A 15,529-nucleotide genomic window follows, 5' to 3' on the forward strand; every position below is an offset into this window, starting at 1 on the left:
GGTGGAGCCAGAGCCCCGCAGGTGGAGGGGGTGGGGAGCTCCTGGCCTATGGGCTGCGGGCGGGGGGAGCCCGGTGGGCGGGGCGAGGGCGGGGCCGAGGCGGCCGGCCCGCGGTCGCTAAGCTCCAGCCGGCCCGCAGCCCTGCCCCGCCCGGCCAGGATGGTGCTGCCCTCCCTGAAGCTGCAGGAGCTGATCCAGGAGATCCGCGGGGCCAGGACTCAGGCCCAGGAGCGGGAGGTCATCCAGAAGGAGTGCGCCCACATCCGGGCCGCCTTCCGCGAGGGCGATGCCCCCCAGCGCCACCGCCAGCTCGCCAAGCTCCTCTACGTCCACATGCTGGGCTATCCCGCCCACTTTGGACAGGTACCCCACCGGGCACCGCGCCCCTAGCGGGAACCATCCACACCTCAGCTCTGCCAGGACTCCCTGCTGTGCACAGCGGGAGCCCTTCCTTCTCAGGGACGCCCCGCTACAGACACAGGCTCACACCCCGGTCAGGAGCACAGCCACTGCAATCGGGTGACCCCTCATCCGGTCCTCCGCTGCTTAGACCCCAGGATTTCCCAAGGACCCCCCTACACACACAGCCTCACACCCTGATCATTGCAGCCAAGTGACCCCTCCTCTGATGTAAATGAGTAAGACAGCAGGCTAAGACCAGCAGTTCCGGTTTATCTTTCAGATGAGAGTTACTAAACCATATGTATATACAATTCTACATCCTAACATATTTACAATTGAAAGTATTGATTTAAAAACCATTAGTGTTAAACTGTCTGCTATATTAGATGAAATGAAGGCAGCTTACCTTACCTTGAGAATCATATTTCCTACAAATCTTTCAACTAGTTAGGTTTTAAAAAATGTTATTTGTGTAAAGAAAAAAAATTAAAAGCCTCCCCCAAAATCCCAAATAATCTGGAATACTCAACTCCAGCTGTCTCCTGCTGCCTAGACCCCAAGATTTCCCAGGGACTCCTTTTGACTCACAACTTCACCAGAGGCAGGGTGGCACACCCATGCCATCCAGGATCAATCCTCAGCTCAAACCTTCCCAGGGACTCTCTCTTTCCCTGCCCCATACACACAAGTTCATGCTCTCAGGAGGGATAGGCCATTTCAGCTAAAACCCATCCCTAGGACTGCCTATTTTTCTTCATTGATTCAACTAACATTAATTGGGTGCTTGAAATGAGATCCCCACAGCCTATCTCCCCGAAGATCTCAAGAACCTCCTTCTTTTACATATCTAAACACACACCAGTAAAATTCTCTCAGTCTTCTATGTATATCATATATACAGGTTGTCTAACTATCCCAGGCAAAATAAATTAGATAGTTTTTAAAGGCCTCTTCCAGGCCTAGATCCTAGAACCTAACAGTGAAACTCACACTGAAACTAAGGGGATCGTTTCCATTTCCTGCCCTGTTTTGGCACTATTCCACTTTCTCTATACTGAATAGTATAGAAGGTTAATTTAAATGTTAGGGAGGGGAATGGAGCGAGGCTACACGATCTCGGGTCCCTCTCACTCTTCCTTCTGGTCCTCGGCCTCTCCTGTCTTCCTATAGATGGAGTGCCTGAAGCTGATCGCATCACCCCGATTCACAGACAAAAGGGTGGGCTACCTGGGGGCAATGCTGCTGCTGGATGAGAGGCAGGATGCCCACCTGCTCATAACCAACAGCATTAAAAAGTGAGGAGGTTGGGGGAAACAATATATTCGGGAGTTTGGAGGATTCTCAAACCCTAGATAGTAGATGAGCCCTAAAAGACAGAGATGAGAGGCATCTGTGGGAGGGAAGAACTCAATTCCTAGGGCATTTCCCAATCTTGGCAACCCCTGCAGTGACCTGAGCCAAGGGACCCAGCCAGTGCAGGGGTTGGCACTATGTACCCTAAGCAACATGGGCTCAGCAGAGATGTGCCGGGACCTGGCCAATGAAGTGGAGAGGTTGCTGCTGAGGCCCAGTCCTTACATTAGAAAGAAGGTAAGTCAGGATGGAAGGTCCTCTGATGCATTTACCTTCAAGAAATTCTTCCTTGAAACTCCCAAATCTGGGTTTGATATTACTGTGCCCTTACAGTGGCTTCTTCTGGCCTGTGCCCCTCTTTCCTCCCCCACTCCCTCAGGCAGTGCTGGCTGCAGTGCACATGATCCGGAAGGTCCCTGAGCTCTCTGACATCTTTCTCCCACCCTGTACCCAGCTGCTGCATGAACGCCACCATGGTAAGAACTCTCTTGCGCAGGGAGCTCCTTTCATCCTCACTGTTAATAGCATCACGTGAACCTGCCACCCTTCCTTCCTACACTGTTCTGTCTCCTTTTGCAACTCTGGATATGGGTCATAGAAGAGTGACATGGCCCAGGGTACAGAGGTGAAAGGTGAGGCTTGTCATTTCCTGAGCCAAACAGGTTAGCAGGGCAGGTTTCAAATAGGTTTTCCTCTGACTCCATTTGATTTAATTTCCTTCCTCCCCCTCTCTCCTGCTCCTTGAAACTAGGTATCCTGATGGGAACGATCACACTGATCACAGAGCTTTGTGAGCGAAGCCCTGCTGCCCTCACACATTTCAGACAGGTGAGTCAAGAAAGAATCAGGAAACTCCCAGGGCAGAAAAGTACAAAGTACTGATAGTATGGGGGTGTGACTGGGGGTACAGCGTTCTTGTGTCCTTATGTGAAACTCTTCTCATCCCCAGGTTGTACCCCAGCTGGTGCAGATCCTTCGGACTCTGGTGATGTCGGGATATTCACCAGAGCATAGCGTTGCTGGGGTCAGTGACCCTTTCCTGCAGGTGCGGACCTGACCCTGGCATCATAATCTCTCTCCTCTGTCCCTCCTGTGTCTCGAGACAAGGAAAAGAACCCAGCTATAACTACTATTCTAAAAAGAGTGTGGTTCTGGTCAGGTTGTGAGCATTGGAGTGGCAGGCAAATGAGGCCCACAGCAGCCTCAATCTGTCCTGGCTCCCCAGAATCCCAATGACAAGCAATTCGAGGACCTTGAAAGTAGATTAGGTTTACTTTAAAGAGGTGACAGGTCCCATCTGGCCTTCCCAAGGTCCTTCTGACCCTTGAAGGAGAAAGTGTACCTCATTGTGTTCTCTTCAATGCCAAATTCCACTTAACTCCCTTGGCTCTCCACCCTGTAGCCCCCTTTTACTCACCCCATATCTTTTGATTCCTCTACTACAAGGTTCAAGTATTGAGACTACTTCGGATCCTAGGCAGAAACCACGAAGAGAGCAGTGAGGCCATGAATGACATGCTGGCCCAGGTCAGTTTGGTGGGAGTTGTGCTAGATGGGAACCTGGGTTAGGGATGGTGCTGACTTCAAATTCACCCACTCAGGTGGCCACCAACACAGACACAAGCCGGAATGCTGGCAACGCCGTCTTATATGAGACAGTACTCACCATTGTGGACATCTGTTCTGCCTCTGGCCTTCGGGTACTGTCTTGTCTTCCCGTCTTGCTACTGTCATACCTGTTGCTCCTTCTAGTTCCCACCTCTGGTCTTCTGCAGATACCACCATGCAATCCTAGACATTACAGATCCTATCCCCTAGGAGTCACTCTGGCTCCTGCTCTCTAGGGATACTCACCTTTAGCTACTTGTACTCTCCAGTTCCCCCATGCCATGTATCCCCATGTCTCAGGCAGTAGCATCACCCTCTCCCTCACTCCCCCCTGCCCCAGGTTCTCGCTGTCAACATCCTTGGCCGCTTCCTGCTCAACAATGACAAGAACATCAGGTAATAAACACCTGATCACCTCAGGCTGTCTACCTAATGCCTGGCCATCTACCCATCTCTCAGCTTCCCTTCAGGGTCATGCCGTCCTCACCACTGTGCCCCTGTCCCAAAGGGTTTGGGGATGGTGTCTATGGAAGTGACTGATAGCAGTCAGTTCCAAGAAAGTATGATGGTTGTCCCCTCCTACCCTTACCCCTCAGGTATGTGGCCCTGACCTCAATGCTTCGACTGGTACAGTCAGATCATAGCGCTGTGCAGAGGCATCGACCCACTGTGGTAGAGTGTCTAAAGGAGCCTGATGCCTCCCTTAGTCGGTGAGTGGAGCTTGGGAAAAGAGAATTAGGCAGAATAGAACCTTGTGACCAAGGGAGAGGTTGCATCCCAGGGAGATTGGGATGAGGCTAGGAGAGGGAGAGGGAGGTCAGGAAATAGCTAGTAATAGAAGCAAGAACTGGGGAACCCTGCTTTGTTTGTTCAAGCATTCCCTGTTTATTCTGCTAGGCGGGCACTAGAACTGAGCTTGGCTCTGGTGAATAGTTCTAACATTCGGTCCATGACCCAGGAGCTGCAAGGTTTCCTGGAAACCTGCCCTGTAGATCTTCGGGCAGACTGTGCATCAGGTATCCTGCTGGCTGCAGAGAGGTGAGAAGTGCTCAGGTCATGGGGAATGCTGGAGAAGGCTCCTTCCAATACTCCTCTCCTTGGGTAGGCAATGCAGAGGATAACCCTATTCTGTTCTTTGCCCCCTAGGTTTGCCCCAACAAAGCGCTGGCACATAGATACCATAATGCAAGTGCTGACCACAGTGAGAACATTGGACTAGAGGGGTAGGGAGGGAAGGGTTGGGGGTTAGAGGTAACCTCAAAGGAAAAAGTTTAGGTACTGGGCTAACTCACTGACTTGTCTTCCCCCACTTCACCCTCTGCAGGCAGGTGCCCATGTGAGAGATGACGCAGTGGCCAACTTAACTCAGTTGATTGGAGGAGCGGAAGAGCTTCACGCTTACTCTGTGCGCAGGCTCTACAGTGCCTTGGCTGCAGACATTTCCCAGGTAACCCCCCTTTCCTCACCCTAGCCCCTTCCCTAAGACTACCCATTCCTTTCCTTGGTGCATTCACTGAGCATGCGTTCCCTTGCCCCATCTTCTATCCATACCCTGTGGATGAATGAATAAATAAATGAATGAAAAAGCCTTTATTAAGTGCTTTCCAAGCACTGGAAATACAAACAGAAAATCCAGACAGCCCTAGCTCAGAAAGAGCTCACCATCCAAGAGGTAAAGGTACCACATACAGAAGGGTCCTCAACTAGTTAGACTGTAAGGTCTGGGGTTTTACAGGGTGCTGCAGTACAGGCCAGCGGCAAGGCCCCACTGACTCCCTAAATATCTTTGTCTCCTCAGAGAGCAGAATGTAAAGCTTTAAGGGAGGAAGTCTTAGAGATCATTTAGTTCAACCCCCTCATCTTCCAGATGAGGAAAGGGAAGGCCAGAGGTTAAGTGTTTTTCTCCAGAATCCATGACTTGAACTCAAGTCTTTTGACTCCAGCCCACTGCCTTTTCCACCACACCTCTGTCGGCCCCTCCAACAACTCTGTCCTTATCTATCTCCTCAAGACAAGAAGTTGCACTTACCCTGGTGAGCAGACAGGATACCCACCTTCCCTCCATCCCAACGCCTTTCAGTCTTTTAGACACTGCAGCTCTCCCTCTTGACCACTAGAGGCCAGTGGGAGTTCAAGGGAAAGGGCTGCCTCTCCAATATACCTGAAATTAAGGCAAGCCCTAAAGGCCCTAATTAGCATTTGCCCTAAGTCCCCTTCTTTGACTTTCCCTGCTCAAAAACTACCCAAGTCCCAGAGTACCAACCATAGGGCCAAGGGCTGAAGGTCAGGAGAGGGAAAGGAACCCAGATGATGACTTGGCCCTGTCCTTTCTCCATGCAGCAGCCCCTGGTACAAGTAGCTGCCTGGTGCATTGGGGAATATGGGGACCTTCTGCTGTCCGGGAGCTATGAGGAGATTGAGCCACTGCAGGTGAGACTGAACAGACATTAAGGAAAGTGAAAAGTGCTCTTTGGGGTAAAAGACCAGAGCCTCCCTTCTGTGATCTCTTCTGTTCTCCTCCATTTAGGTTCAAGAAGAGGAAGTGCTAATGCTACTAGAGAAGGTGTTGCAGTCCCACCTGTCCTTGCCAGCTACCCGAGGTTATGCCCTCACTGCCCTGATGAAACTCAGCACCAGACTCCAAGGAGACAACAAGTGAGAAAGAGGCCTCCTGTGTTCCTCTAGGGTACCACTGCACCCAGCCTTTCTTCATGCTTCCCTTTCCTTGAAGTTGATTGGCACAGAATTCTAAGCATCCCTAAGGCAGCCTTTCCCTCCTCTCTCACTTCTGGGGCAGAAGGACAAGGGTAGGGTGGGTGATGACTAGACTTCCAACCGCACTAACCTGTACCCCATCCCTCTTCTCCACACTGTCTACTATATGTTCCAGCCGTATCCGACAAGTAGTGTCCATCTATGGAAGTTGCTTGGACATAGAGCTACAACAGAGAGCTGTGGAATACAATGCTCTGTTCCGGAAGTATGATCATATGAGGTATGACAATCTGTCCCCGGAGCTCCCTCTGCCATGCTCCCAACGCACCCAAAGACAATGAAAGGACCTTTTCAGCACCCAGAGAGTCCTTGCCAATGCTTCTCTTGTCCTCTACCCAACAAATTTGGGTTTTCTCAGCCCTCCAAGACAACATTTCTTTGAATGCAAAAACAGCACTGGCATACCCAGAGTAAAACAAGCATTCTCATTGTTTTTCCAGAAGCTATGACTATATTCAGTGAGCTAGTTACTCTGTCAACTGGTCCCCCTTACATACCATTAGTGCAAAAGAAAAGTGGTAGGCAGGGACAGTCCTGGGAGCCAGGTTGCCTGGGTTGTGTCCCCTTCAGATCAGCAATCTTGGAGAAGATGCCTCTTGTGGAGCATGGTGGACCCCAAGACCATGAGCCAGGAGAAGGCAAAGAAGAGCCTTGGAGTCCAAACAGAGAGGTCCAATCTTCCACTGAACCCCCGGTGAGGAGACTGGAAGTACTGGAGCAAGGAGAATTTTAGCCTCTTCCCCCATCCCATACTGATCCTTTTCTTTGGTTTCCCACAGACTTCAAATCTTTTAGACCTCTTGGATCTCCTGGATAGTGCCAGTGGGGATGCCCAGCCATCTTCTGCTTTAGATCTAACCCCAGGAGATTCCTTATTACACCTACTGGATCTTCCTTCCAATACCCCCTCCCTAGGTAAGTTACTGGTACAGGGGAATGTTGACATGACATGCTGGTGTGCAGTCCAACAAGGCTACGTAGCAGGGTTTATCTGGAGCGTCCAGAACTGTCTCTGCCTTCCTCTCTTCTACTTCTCTATATTGCCTGGCCATTCCAAACTCCTAAGACTGAGCTCATCTCTATAACCCTACTGTAGCACCCATCCCAGGTCTAAAGGTATTTGACCGAGAAGGACTACAGATGAATCTGTCTTTCGTTCGTTCCGCTGAGACACCTGCCCTGCTTCTGATCACAGCAACTGCTAGCAACACCTCCAAGAGTGATGTCACCCACTTTGTGTGTCAGGCTGCTGTACCCAAGGTTAATACTAGATCAGGTTTTAGTGGGAGAATTAAGAGCTTATAGGAAAAGGGAAAGTAGTAGTGTGGGGGGGAAAGTGGTACGTGGGAAGACAGGCCTGTATAAGGGCCTGCTGAAAGTCTACCTTACCTTGCTTCCCTCCAACCCCACTGGCCAGAGTTTCCAGCTGCAGCTGCAGATACCCAGTGGGGACACAGTTCCTGCTCAGGGAGGTCCTCCTGTCACACAGGTCCTCAGAGTCCTCAATCCCAACAAGGTGAGAACCAGGAATCCTTCTGGATAAGGACAGCCATGGAGAATTAGAGGAACAAAAAGAGCCAGTTACCCTCCCTTTGGTTTTCTCCTTCCTAGGCCCCTTTGCGAATGAGATTGCGACTCACGTACAACCACTTTGGACAGTCAGTGCAGGAGATCTTTGAGGTGAAGGACTTCCCTCCAGACACATGGCAGTGACAGAACGAGCTTCCTTAACCTGAGCAGGAAGAAGTCCCAGCCTCTCCAAAGAGCCCCTAGACTGAGCCTATGGGGCTTGAAGTCACTGTGCCCAAGGGTTCCCAGTAGGTGGCACTCTGCCTCCATGACTGTCTAGTGCAGAGATAGACTGGGGTATGGGGGGCACTGATCTCCCCCTGGCAATGAAGGATTATAATAAACTTGGGGAAAGAAAGCCATGTCTAGGTCTGTTCTGGGGACAGAGCCCTAGGAAACAACAGAGAGCCTCTCAAGAAAAGGTTTCTTGGGGAAGTCTACAAACAGAGAATTTTCTTTGTCCTCCACTACAGGGCAGAAATTTAGCTCAAAAACTCACACAAAACCTAATCTGCTATCCTGGGTCAAAGGCAGACACCACTGCCAGTGACATCAGAGTCTCCCACCTCTTACCCCTCCCCAACAGTCCCCCCAGCCCCAGCCAGGGAAATCCCTTCTGCTTGCCCTCTTCTCTAACTCAGCTGTAAGGCGGTGAGGAGCCGCTGGCAGAATCAATGGCATCGACCAAGGGGGGGCTGGTGAGGGATTTTCCTGTGCTTAACTACTGATCACGGCTAAGTGGAAATCCTATAAACACGAGCGGAAATCAATGGAGGCTGCTTAGCGGCTGGGGGAGAGGGGCAGCCCACAGATTGCATCTGACGGATGAAGGAAAGGAGGTGAGCAGGGAGGAGGTAGTGGGGCAGGTGAGAGAGAAAGCAAAGGAAGTGGAGACGGCAGAAGGACTGGGAGGGACAGAGTGAGAAGGAGGCTGGGGAATTTAAGAGTGGACCTCATTAGCCCTAACATGAGCCCCAGCCCCCAAACAAATGACACCTACTCATCCCATGTTGTAGCTGTTTAATTCTCCATGGCTGCAGACCCCTGTTGTTCATCATTCTTCCCCGTGGCCACTTCTAACAGGCGCTGGTAGTCCTGAGGCCTGAAGCGCTTCAGGTATACGATCAGCTTGCCAGGTGTTTGCTCTTGTTGTGAAACACCTATAAGCAAAAAGGTGGAGAGAGGCAAGAAAGTATGAGAAATCAAGCAGTTCTAAGCCTGTTCCATTTCCTAAGCCACACAGTCAGCATGCCCTAAAGCAATTTTCTAGACAGTATAAGCCCCTAAGCTCTAACCTCAACCTTCTACCTCCCTTGCCTTAGAAGTGCTCTGTAACACACATGAAATAACCCCCCTCAGCTCCTGGGGCTTCCCCTTCCCTCATCTTTGGAGTCAGGTTAACACAGGCTATTCTGGACTGCAGTTCTTGCCCCAGCTGCCAGAGGCAGGCAAAAATATGTGAAGGTAAATATAATCTTTCTGCTATCCAATGGAAGACGGGAAAGGCCTTATAGCAACTGGCTCATTTCAGTTATTGCTTCTGTCCCCTGATAAAGATTAAAGCTCTTCTAGAGAAGGCCAGAGCTCATTGGCTTGGTAATGAAGCAGGGCCACAAATACACACAGATGTAAACCAAGGAATGAAGAAGGATAGCCCATCAGAAAGGTAGAGCTATCACTGTGGACAGAGATATCCATAATTCCATACCCGCCTGGAACAGGCTCACACCACATGTAACAAGGAAGACTTATGGTACTATTAGACACAAACAGAGGACAGTGGCCATGTAGGCTTCTTTGTATCCCCCATAGCTGTACATATGATTCATATCTGTTAAAATGAATGAAAGGAATAGGGTGCCCAGTCTGTTTTCTAGACTGGTGTAGGACACAGTAGGCTATATAACTTGTAATCCCCTAGGAAGGGACAGAGATTTGAGGTAGAAAAACAACATACGTTAAACAAGAGAGGGAGGGAGGGGTCCTTCTAATGTCTTCTTACCAACCTTCCTCCCGAGAGGGATGGGGGGAACACTAACTCTTTATCACAAATATAACATGTCCTCGTCTCCCCTTACAGCTACAAAGACAATAGAAGTGATACAGTCTAGCATTTCCCAAACTAGTTTGGCCACAGAACTCTTGGATTTAAAATATATCCACAGATCCATAGACACATGAGAGGTCACCTGGTCCCAACCTCCCAGAAGGAGGAAGTGATATGGCCAAGGTCTCACCAGAAGTAAAGCTGGAGTCCGAACCCAGGTGTTCCACCTTTGGAATGCCCTTCCCACCACCACTTTCCTTAAGGGATCCTGGCCTTCTTTCCAGGCTGAGGCCATTTCTACTACACCATGTTTGAGTGAAAAGGCACACTGGCCTGGGCTTTTTCTGGCTCTATAGCCATATGACCTTGAGCAAGTCTACCACTCTGGGCCTCATTTTCTTGTCTAAAATCAAAGAGATGGCCTAGATCCACACTGTTAAACTAATTTGCCCACAGAACTCTGGGGCCTGAAATGGCACTTTTAGGGCTGAACAACCCCCAACACTGAAAGAAGGTGTTCAAATTGTGAGCAAAATAAGCCAATCTTCATACCCAGAAATGGCCATATCATCATGTCATACACATTTGCTTACGGGTAAATATCACTAGCACGGACATTACCAAGAAAATACTACTCACATCACATGGAATACCAGGATTCTGTGAAATATAATTTGGGAAACGATGATAAAGAAATTGGCATTGAATAAAAAGAAAGCAGCTCCAAGTGGAGGCACTAACTGGTGGGAATGATGGAGAGATGAGAGTGAAGAACACAAATGAATAAGGTTGGGAACCAAGGTGGCGTCAAAGAGGAGCAGGATGGGGGCTGGATACAGTCAGGGAGGGACACACCGAAGGAAGACTGAAAATTCCAAGAAATGAGACGAAATACAGACCTAGCCGGAGCTACTAGCCAGTGGAGGGGGGAAGGATTAGATACAGACGGGAATTTAGATACATAGTTACAGACACTGTTACAGAGGTGGCTCGGGAGCACCGCCCCCATCTTGTTGCCCAATAGGTCAGTCCCAACCCTCCTGGAGAATACAGGAGAAACAAAGTTGCGTGCCCCCTCACCAAGCAAGGAGCTGAGACTGTGGATCTTCTCCAGGGCTTCTGGGACCTCAGCCTCTTCGCGGACCAGGGCCTCCACCTCCCCTACTGCATAGCCAAAGTCGGCTGTGTCCAGGTCTACTGTAAGGGGCTCTTCTTCATCACCAGCCCCAGACAGAGCCAGCTTCCAGACACTCCGCTCCGTCACAAAACTGGCTACTTCCTGCAGCTTCAGCCGCCCCAGCATCTCGGACACACTCTCGGTGCCCAGCCCCACCGGGCCCAGCCTCTCACACAGGCGGGCTGCTATCTGGGCCTCTGCCGTGAGCTCCATGTACTTGGTATGGGAGCCGGCGTTGGCTCCCGCTCCAGGACACTTGAGTTCCCACCCGCTGCCTTCCCGATGGCGGAGCCAGTGATCGGCCTTCATGAGAGTCAGCTCGGGGGTGTCGTAGTAGCTATCCCGGAAAGAAATCTGGCTCTCCTGGGTGCCCCCCAGCTCCTTCAACCGATCCTCGATGCCTGGGCTGGGGACAAACTTTTGCTCCACCTCAATCCAAGGATGTGTCATGGTGCCTTCGGCCAATCAGTCAATCAACAAACACTGATTTAGCTTCTGCTGTCTGTAAGAGAGAGAGGTCAAGAGACCGCCCAGTGTGGTTTCAGAGAGCCGACCTGGGCAGGGGAAACCTGAACTCGCATCCCGGTTTGGATCCACAGAACACATGCGTGACACCTGGACTCCGAACTTGGGAGCTTGGATGCAGGGGGGTCCCCGCACCAACAAAGCCATGGCATCCTACATGGGCACGGGGCACCCACCAACCCTCCCCTCCTCCAACCTCGATCTAGGGCAGGCCAGGTTTTTAAAGCACTTTCCACATCAATTCCTCAAACTAAAATACGAAGTTGTTTCCTCCTACAAATGTGCGCTGGCGGTTTCCATCTAGCACACAGTAGGTCAGTCCTTCCGGCCAGGTGCTAACTGACATCAACAGAGCGCATCTGCCCGTGTTCTAACCCCTCGGAAATAGTATTATCCCCATTTCACAGATGGGAAAGCAGGCTCCCTGGGGGTGGGGATCCCCACTCCTCTCCCTCGGACTCGTAGGAGAAACAGATTCATGGAGCTCACTCCCTGGGTCTCCCCCGGCCACCTCCCCCGGGACTGCGCCCGCCCCGCGGACCCAGAGGGGGCAGGACGCAACTTCCCGCAATGCATGCCGGGAGCCAACCACCACCCCACCCTCCGGTCTCCCGGGCCTCGAGCCCCGGCCTCACCCTCGCGCCTTCGGCCCTGGACCCGGCTCCAGCGGCCATATTAGTTCCTGGCTGGGACGGTGTAGACTGCAGGCGGGGTCCGGTAGGCCTTCGGGCTTGTCAAGGGGAACGAGTCCCTGGCTGTGGGCCGAAGGAGTGAGGCCAAAGCGCCCGCGCTCCACCCCTCGTCCCGACTTGGGTCCCGGGGCGGGCTGGGGTCACTGGGCCTCAGGCGGAGCCAGGGAGCAGTTGAGCCGGGAGCATTGTGGGAGATGTAGTTCAGCAGAGACGCTTCCTCTGCCCTTCTTTCCCCCCCCCCTTCCCCCTACCTCGCCTACACTATCCCACCTCCCTGTCTCCATGGCTACGGGAAAGCTGCAATTAGGGCCAGTGGGGCTCCGACTTAATACTGGGCTGGGCGGCTGGCGACGAGAGAGAGGGAAGGAGAACTGAGCTTGGGAAGGGGTTGGGGGGGCAATGTTGGGGAAAGAGGGGAGGCTAGGTCCTGACTCCCAGGGACAGCCTCAGACTCCGTGGCTAGGAAATATAGGCTGGGCAACTCCCCTCTCCACCTCCCAAATCCCCCCAGGCACTGCTCTGGGCATGACAGAGGTTTGGAGAATGCAAGTGGATTTGAAATTAAAGGGCATTATATCATCATCGTAACTTGCAATTCTAGGGCGTTTTAAGGGTGTCAAAAGTGTTTTGTGTATGTTCTTTCTCATTTGAGCCTCCCACCCCCTCTGAATTAGTGCCAGGGTTATTATCCCCGTTTTACAGATGAGGAAACTGAGACCTGGGTTAAGGGACTCATCCAAGGTTACACAGCTACCAAATGCAAAGTGACTGGAATCCAGGTCTTCTGATTCCAAAAAGTATGGTTTGGTTTGGTTTGAGCAGACATTAAAGGAGCCAGATGGTGTCGCCTGATTAAAACAACGGAGAGGCAGCATGCCTTCATTGGACAAGGTGTCCCAAAAGTCTTGGCGTCGTTTTGAGCTTTCATATTTCTGACCCTCTGGGATGGTGGATGGGATGGCATCTTATTGAGGAGATGTGTTTTCTTCAGCCTACCTGTATTTGGCACTTAAACAGGCCTCCAAAGGGTCTGAAGGGTCGGAAATGTCTGGGATTGAGAGGAGCCAGTCCTTGCCTCCCCAGTTCTTGCTCCATTTCCAGGCCAGTACAAATGGCCAGCTAGGGGTACTGAATTGCAAAGGAACCGCTTGAGCAACAGCCCCTCTCTCCCTTCTCCAGCCCACTTTTGGCTGTGTCTTCCTTGCCAGCTGGGGCGATTCTAAAGTATGGAAGGAAAATCAAGATATTCTGACTCTCAGGCCATAGACCTAAACCAAAATCTGCTTCCTCTTCAGTTACTTTTGTCCTGCAGAGAGGATATAATGTTTTCCCTGTGTTTGAATATAACCCCACATAGTCATGACCTCATGAACTTTTGTGTTTTCCGTTGAGGGGAACAGAGGAGCTAGGTATCCATATAGACAATTCCGGCTAATGGTGAGATAGAAAGAATCGATTCTTAGCTCTCTGTGCTCAAGTGACGGAGAGGGGCACGAGACAAGGGGAAAAAGCAGGTGTCGGTCAGAGGGATAAGACCGGCGGTTGTGTTATGAATGCTGTACTTAGCGTTTTAGCCATATAATTTGGGAGCAGATCACTCAGCCTCTTTGAATTGTGGCTCCCTCATCTGTCAGATGGGACTAATGCCCACTTTTAGGACTATTTGGTGAAAAAATGAGTGCACGTATGTAAAGTGCTGTCTAAGGTTACCAATATTGTTATAATTATAGCCAGTTATAAGGCTGCAGGAAGGAGGGGGGCGGGAGGCAGAGACAGGCCCCAAGCAGCTCTGGGGACCTAGAAGAAAGCAGAAGCTGATAAGATATTTATGGTTTCTGTAGGCAAGAGAAGAGGAACAGGGAGAGGAAGGAATCTGCGCCCCTCAGGTACTTGACTTGGGGCCGGCGTCTGGATAGGGGGGAGACGGCGCCGGGGGCGCAGAAGCCTGCCCTCCCCCCAGTTTGCAGATGTTTCCAGCGCCGGGTACTACAGTGACGTCCCTGCTCGGGGTGGGGGCGATCCGGACTACATCTCCCATCATGCCCCGGCGAGAGGACGGCTGCACCTGCTCAGTGGGGCAACCCCAGGCGCCTGGGTATTGATTATTCCATTGTGTTGGGACGCCACGGTTCTAGCCAGTGAATGAGGCGGAGGAGTGAGGGAGTGGAGGAGGAGGAGGAGGAGGAGGAGGGCGAGGAGGAGGAGGAGGAGGAGGCAGGGAGCGAGTGCCCAGGGTGAATCAATGGGAACCCCCACACGAAGCCGGGAAAACACTTGAGCCGCAGCCCAGTAGCATTGATCACTTGGCCCCTTCCCTCTCCGCCGCGCGTTTACCTATCTGTCTGTGGGTTGGCTTTTCTCCCCCTGCCCCGGCGCCCGGAGCGAGCCCCGGAGGGAGGAGGAGGAGGAGGAGGGCCGGAGAGGACGGAGCCCGAGGAGTCGCCCCCTCCCTCCCCCTCTCCCCCTCCCCGCCCGGCGCTCTCCGCGGCCGATCCGACTGCCGTCTGCTTCCAGCTGAGGTGTAAGTGCATCGATTTCCGATGCTGCCGGGGTTTCTTTCCTCCGCTCTCGTGCTCGCTCGCGCTCGCTCGCTCCCTCCTCTGCTGCCCCGCTCCCTGGCAGCGCGAGCCCGGGGGAGGCGGGCGCGCCGAGAGCGCCCGGCGGCCGGCCGGAGCCGAGGGCCGGGGAGCAGGGGGCGCGGGCGCGGGGCCGGGGGGAGGCGGGGAGGAGCGAGGACCGAGCGCCGGGGGGCCGGGGGGCCGGGGCGCGAGCTGTCAGGGGGCAGGTCCGGCGTGGGCAGCGCGGGGAGGTGGGGCGGCCGGGGCTGCGGCAGGACGCGGGGGTCGGCGGGGCGCGGGTCGGGCCGCCTTCGCTTCCGGATCCGAAGTTGGGCATAGATGGATGTGTGTGTGTGTGTGGTGTGTGTGTGTGGTGTGTGTGTGTGTGTGTGGTGTGTGTGTGTGTGTGTGTGTGTGTGTGTGTGTGTGTGTGTGTGTGTGTGTGTGTGTAGGGGAGGGCAGGGCAGGGGGGCAGCGGCGCGGTCAAGGTGAAGGAGGTCTGGCCGGGGCTTCTCTCTCGGTGCCCCTGTTTTCTCTCCGTGTTTGTGCTTGTTTCCCTCGTTGCCCCTGCGACTGCGTTTTCCTTTTTCTGTGTGTGTGTGTGTGTGTGTGTCTGTGTGTCCGTGTGTCCGTGTGTGTGCGCCCTCGTAGCTCTCCTGTCTGCTCACCTGGCAGCTTCCCTCTCACCTCTTTATCACTCATTTAACCCCGCGTCCACGCCATGTCCCGGTCAGGCTGTGCCCCTCCTTTGCCAGGTCTGCCTGCTCCTACCCCGCTGTTAACCCGATTCACCCGTCATGGCACTTGGCCGTCCATGGCTGTG

The 15,529-nt window shown here is 52.7% G+C and overlaps 3 protein-coding genes across 4 annotated transcripts in view; 2 read left to right on the forward strand and 1 right to left on the reverse strand.

Moving 5' to 3' along the window:
- The first annotated feature begins 150 nt into the window (after positions 1–150).
- On the forward strand, positions 151–8,065 carry AP1G2 (adaptor related protein complex 1 subunit gamma 2). Of its 2 annotated transcripts, XM_072623123.1 has the most exons (21): positions 160–363; positions 1,573–1,697; positions 1,851–1,992; positions 2,135–2,231; positions 2,507–2,583; positions 2,705–2,800; positions 3,202–3,282; positions 3,357–3,455; positions 3,704–3,759; positions 3,960–4,073; positions 4,261–4,401; positions 4,510–4,564; positions 4,688–4,810; positions 5,704–5,793; positions 5,891–6,018; positions 6,254–6,358; positions 6,709–6,832; positions 6,918–7,053; positions 7,235–7,398; positions 7,556–7,654; positions 7,750–8,065. In XM_072623123.1, the coding sequence occupies exons 1-21, from the start codon at positions 160–162 to the stop codon at positions 7,849–7,851; spliced, it is 2,358 nt and encodes a 785-aa protein (XP_072479224.1). In that variant the 3' UTR covers positions 7,852–8,065. The 2 variants fall into 2 exon arrangements, with proteins under 2 accessions (XP_072479225.1, XP_072479224.1); XM_072623124.1 differs by lacking the exon at positions 1,573–1,697 and having other exon boundaries at positions 151–363.
- A 645-nt stretch (positions 8,066–8,710) lies between these two features.
- On the reverse strand, positions 8,711–12,357 carry THTPA (thiamine triphosphatase). Its single transcript, XM_072623126.1, has 3 exons — positions 12,092–12,357; positions 10,835–11,433; positions 8,711–8,867 (listed from the first exon to the last, which is right to left on the reverse strand). The coding sequence occupies exons 2-3, from the start codon at positions 11,379–11,381 to the stop codon at positions 8,728–8,730; spliced, it is 687 nt and encodes a 228-aa protein (XP_072479227.1). The 5' UTR covers positions 11,382–11,433; positions 12,092–12,357; the 3' UTR covers positions 8,711–8,727.
- Positions 12,358–14,360: 2,003 nt separating this feature from the next.
- Positions 14,361–15,529, forward strand: part of ZFHX2 (zinc finger homeobox 2) — a 29,053-nt gene continuing 27,884 nt past the window's right edge. The window contains exon 1 of the mRNA XM_072623122.1: positions 14,361–14,669. The gene's annotated coding sequence lies outside the window, so the exon portion shown is untranslated. The remainder of the gene's footprint in view (positions 14,670–15,529) is intronic.

The sequence above is a fragment of the Notamacropus eugenii genome, chromosome 7 (genome assembly GCF_028372415.1).
Source record: "Notamacropus eugenii isolate mMacEug1 chromosome 7, mMacEug1.pri_v2, whole genome shotgun sequence".
NCBI lineage: Eukaryota > Metazoa > Chordata > Mammalia > Diprotodontia > Macropodidae > Notamacropus > Notamacropus eugenii.